General features: G+C 43.4%; 1 protein-coding gene across 1 annotated transcript; it reads left to right on the forward strand.

Annotated features, from left to right (window-relative positions):
* The first annotated feature begins 242 nt into the window (after positions 1–242).
* Positions 243–2,324, forward strand: LOC105791303 (cytochrome P450 78A3). Its single transcript, XM_012619321.2, has 2 exons — positions 243–1,313; positions 1,494–2,324. The coding sequence occupies exons 1-2, from the start codon at positions 336–338 to the stop codon at positions 2,115–2,117; spliced, it is 1,602 nt and encodes a 533-aa protein (XP_012474775.1). The 5' UTR covers positions 243–335; the 3' UTR covers positions 2,118–2,324.

Consider the following 2,324-nt stretch of genomic DNA (forward strand, 5'->3'; position numbering starts at 1 on the left):
GGCTTACGTGTTCCAAGAAAATGAACCCCACGAGCAGAAACGACTGTGGGGAATGCAAGGGGCCCCATGCTCATGAATCCTCGTTTTCGGTTTTGCTAGTGGCGGCGCACAATGATATCGATTTTAACTTATCGATTTTGTTTAATTACGTTATAATGTTGATATATGCCGATCCGTGTGGCATATCTCATAATGCTTCTGTTTAACCGTTACTCTTGTAGTCCACAAAAAAAAAAAAAAAATCTCTATATAAGCGACGCTCTCATTTCATAGTCTCAACCAGAAGAGGAAACAAACAAACAAACAAAATATCATCCGCCATTTTCCTGATCTCCATGGAAACCAACTCTGATTGCTTTTGGCTTTTGTTTATTGCTTCCAAATGCAAAACTTTCTCCTCTCAAAACTCCATTTGGCTTCTTCTTTTACTTTGCATGGGTTGGCTGGGTATGACCCTCTGTTTTTGGTTGTACCCTGGAGGTCCTGCCTGGGGTAAGTATCATTGGCTCCGCAAGAGAGGTGCCACGAAGCACAATAACATCATTCCAGGGCCACGAGGTTTCCCAGTGCTGGGAAGCATGGACATCATGCTTAATCTGGCTCACCATAAAATTTCTGCAGCAGCTAAGTGTTTTGATGCTAAACGGCTCATGGCCTTTAGCTTGGGTGATACAAGGGTTATGGTTACATGCAACCCTGATGTAGCCAAAGAGATTCTTAACAGTTCCGTTTTTGCTGATCGTCCAGTGAAAGAGTCGGCATACAGTTTAATGTTCAACAGAGCCATTGGTTTCGCTCCTTATGGGGTTTACTGGCGAACCCTCAGAAGAATTGCTGCCACACATCTATTTTGTCCTAAACAAATCAGCTTCACCGAGGCACAGAGGTCTGATATCGCCTCTCAAATGCGTTCTATAATAGCATGTCGGGGTGGAACCGGAGAAATCTCCGTACGGGATATACTCAAGAAAGCATCTCTTAACAACATGATGTGCTCGGTGTTTGGCAGCAAGTATCAACTTGGTTCGTCAAATACTGAAACTGAACAACTCAGCCAGCTTGTCGAAGAAGGTTACGACCTATTAGGGAAGCTCAATTGGTCTGATCATCTCCCATGGCTCGCTGGTTTAGACCTTCAAAAAATCCGGCTTCGATGCACCCAACTTGTTCCCAAAGTGAACAAGTTTGTGAGTAGAATCATTCAACAACATAAACTGCAACCTGAGACAACAAACCATGATTTCGCGCACGTTTTACTTTCTCTTACTGGACCTGATAGACTCTCGGACAACGATATGATTGCCGTACTTTGGGTAAGCAACAAAGCAAGCAATTTTATTTTATTTTTTTATAGGCATGGTTTTTTGCTTTCTAGCTGTGATGGGAAAAGAGTCGAAGATGGAATCTTGGATCAGTTTGATGATTAGATTACGATAATATGTACATTTTCTTAGCTTTTAAGTACAATTAATTGCTTTGTCCTAATTACGCAGGAGATGATATTTAGAGGAACGGACACTGTGGCGGTTTTAATAGAGTGGATACTAGCGAGAATGGTGCTTCACCCGGAAATCCAGTCAAGAGTGCAGGCGGAGCTTGATGAAGTTGTGGGGAAATCACGAGCGTTAATGGAATCAGATATTCAATCGATGGTTTACCTGCAGGCAGTAGTGAAGGAGGTTCTGAGGCTGCACCCACCTGGCCCACTTCTATCATGGGCCCGGTTGGCAATCACAGACGCTACTATTGATGGATATCACGTGCCTGCTGGGACCACAGCCATGGTTAACATGTGGGCCATCACCAGGGACCCAGAAATTTGGGTGGACCCACTCAAGTTCATGCCAGAGAGATTCGTGTCCAAGGACAGTAGTACTGATGTGGAATTCTCGGTGTTAGGGTCAGACCTCAGGCTGGCGCCATTCGGGTCAGGCCGTCGGACTTGCCCAGGTAAGACGTTGGGTTTGGCCAGTGTTAACTTTTGGGTGGGATCCTTATTGCATGAATTCGAGTGGGTGCAATCGGATGCTAATCCAGTTGATCTCACCGAAAGGCTTAGGCTCTCCTGCGAAATGGCTAACCCTCTTAAGGTCAAAGTGCAGCCTAGGCGCAGATGAAATGATAATCGCACAATTTATGATGGTTCAATCTGAGATTATATACTATCCTTTTTTAGTAACCAGTTGTTAGATATATATGGTAAGATTTAAAATGTATATATCTCGATGTTTTCTCTAGAAATATCAATGTTTCCTGACCTACGTCCCTACTATATATATGGATAATACTACGTAATTTTATTTAACTGCAATAAGGTTTTGATC

The sequence above is a fragment of the Gossypium raimondii genome, chromosome 8, assembly GCF_025698545.1.
Source record: "Gossypium raimondii isolate GPD5lz chromosome 8, ASM2569854v1, whole genome shotgun sequence".
Classification (NCBI taxonomy): Eukaryota; Viridiplantae; Streptophyta; class Magnoliopsida; order Malvales; family Malvaceae; genus Gossypium; species Gossypium raimondii.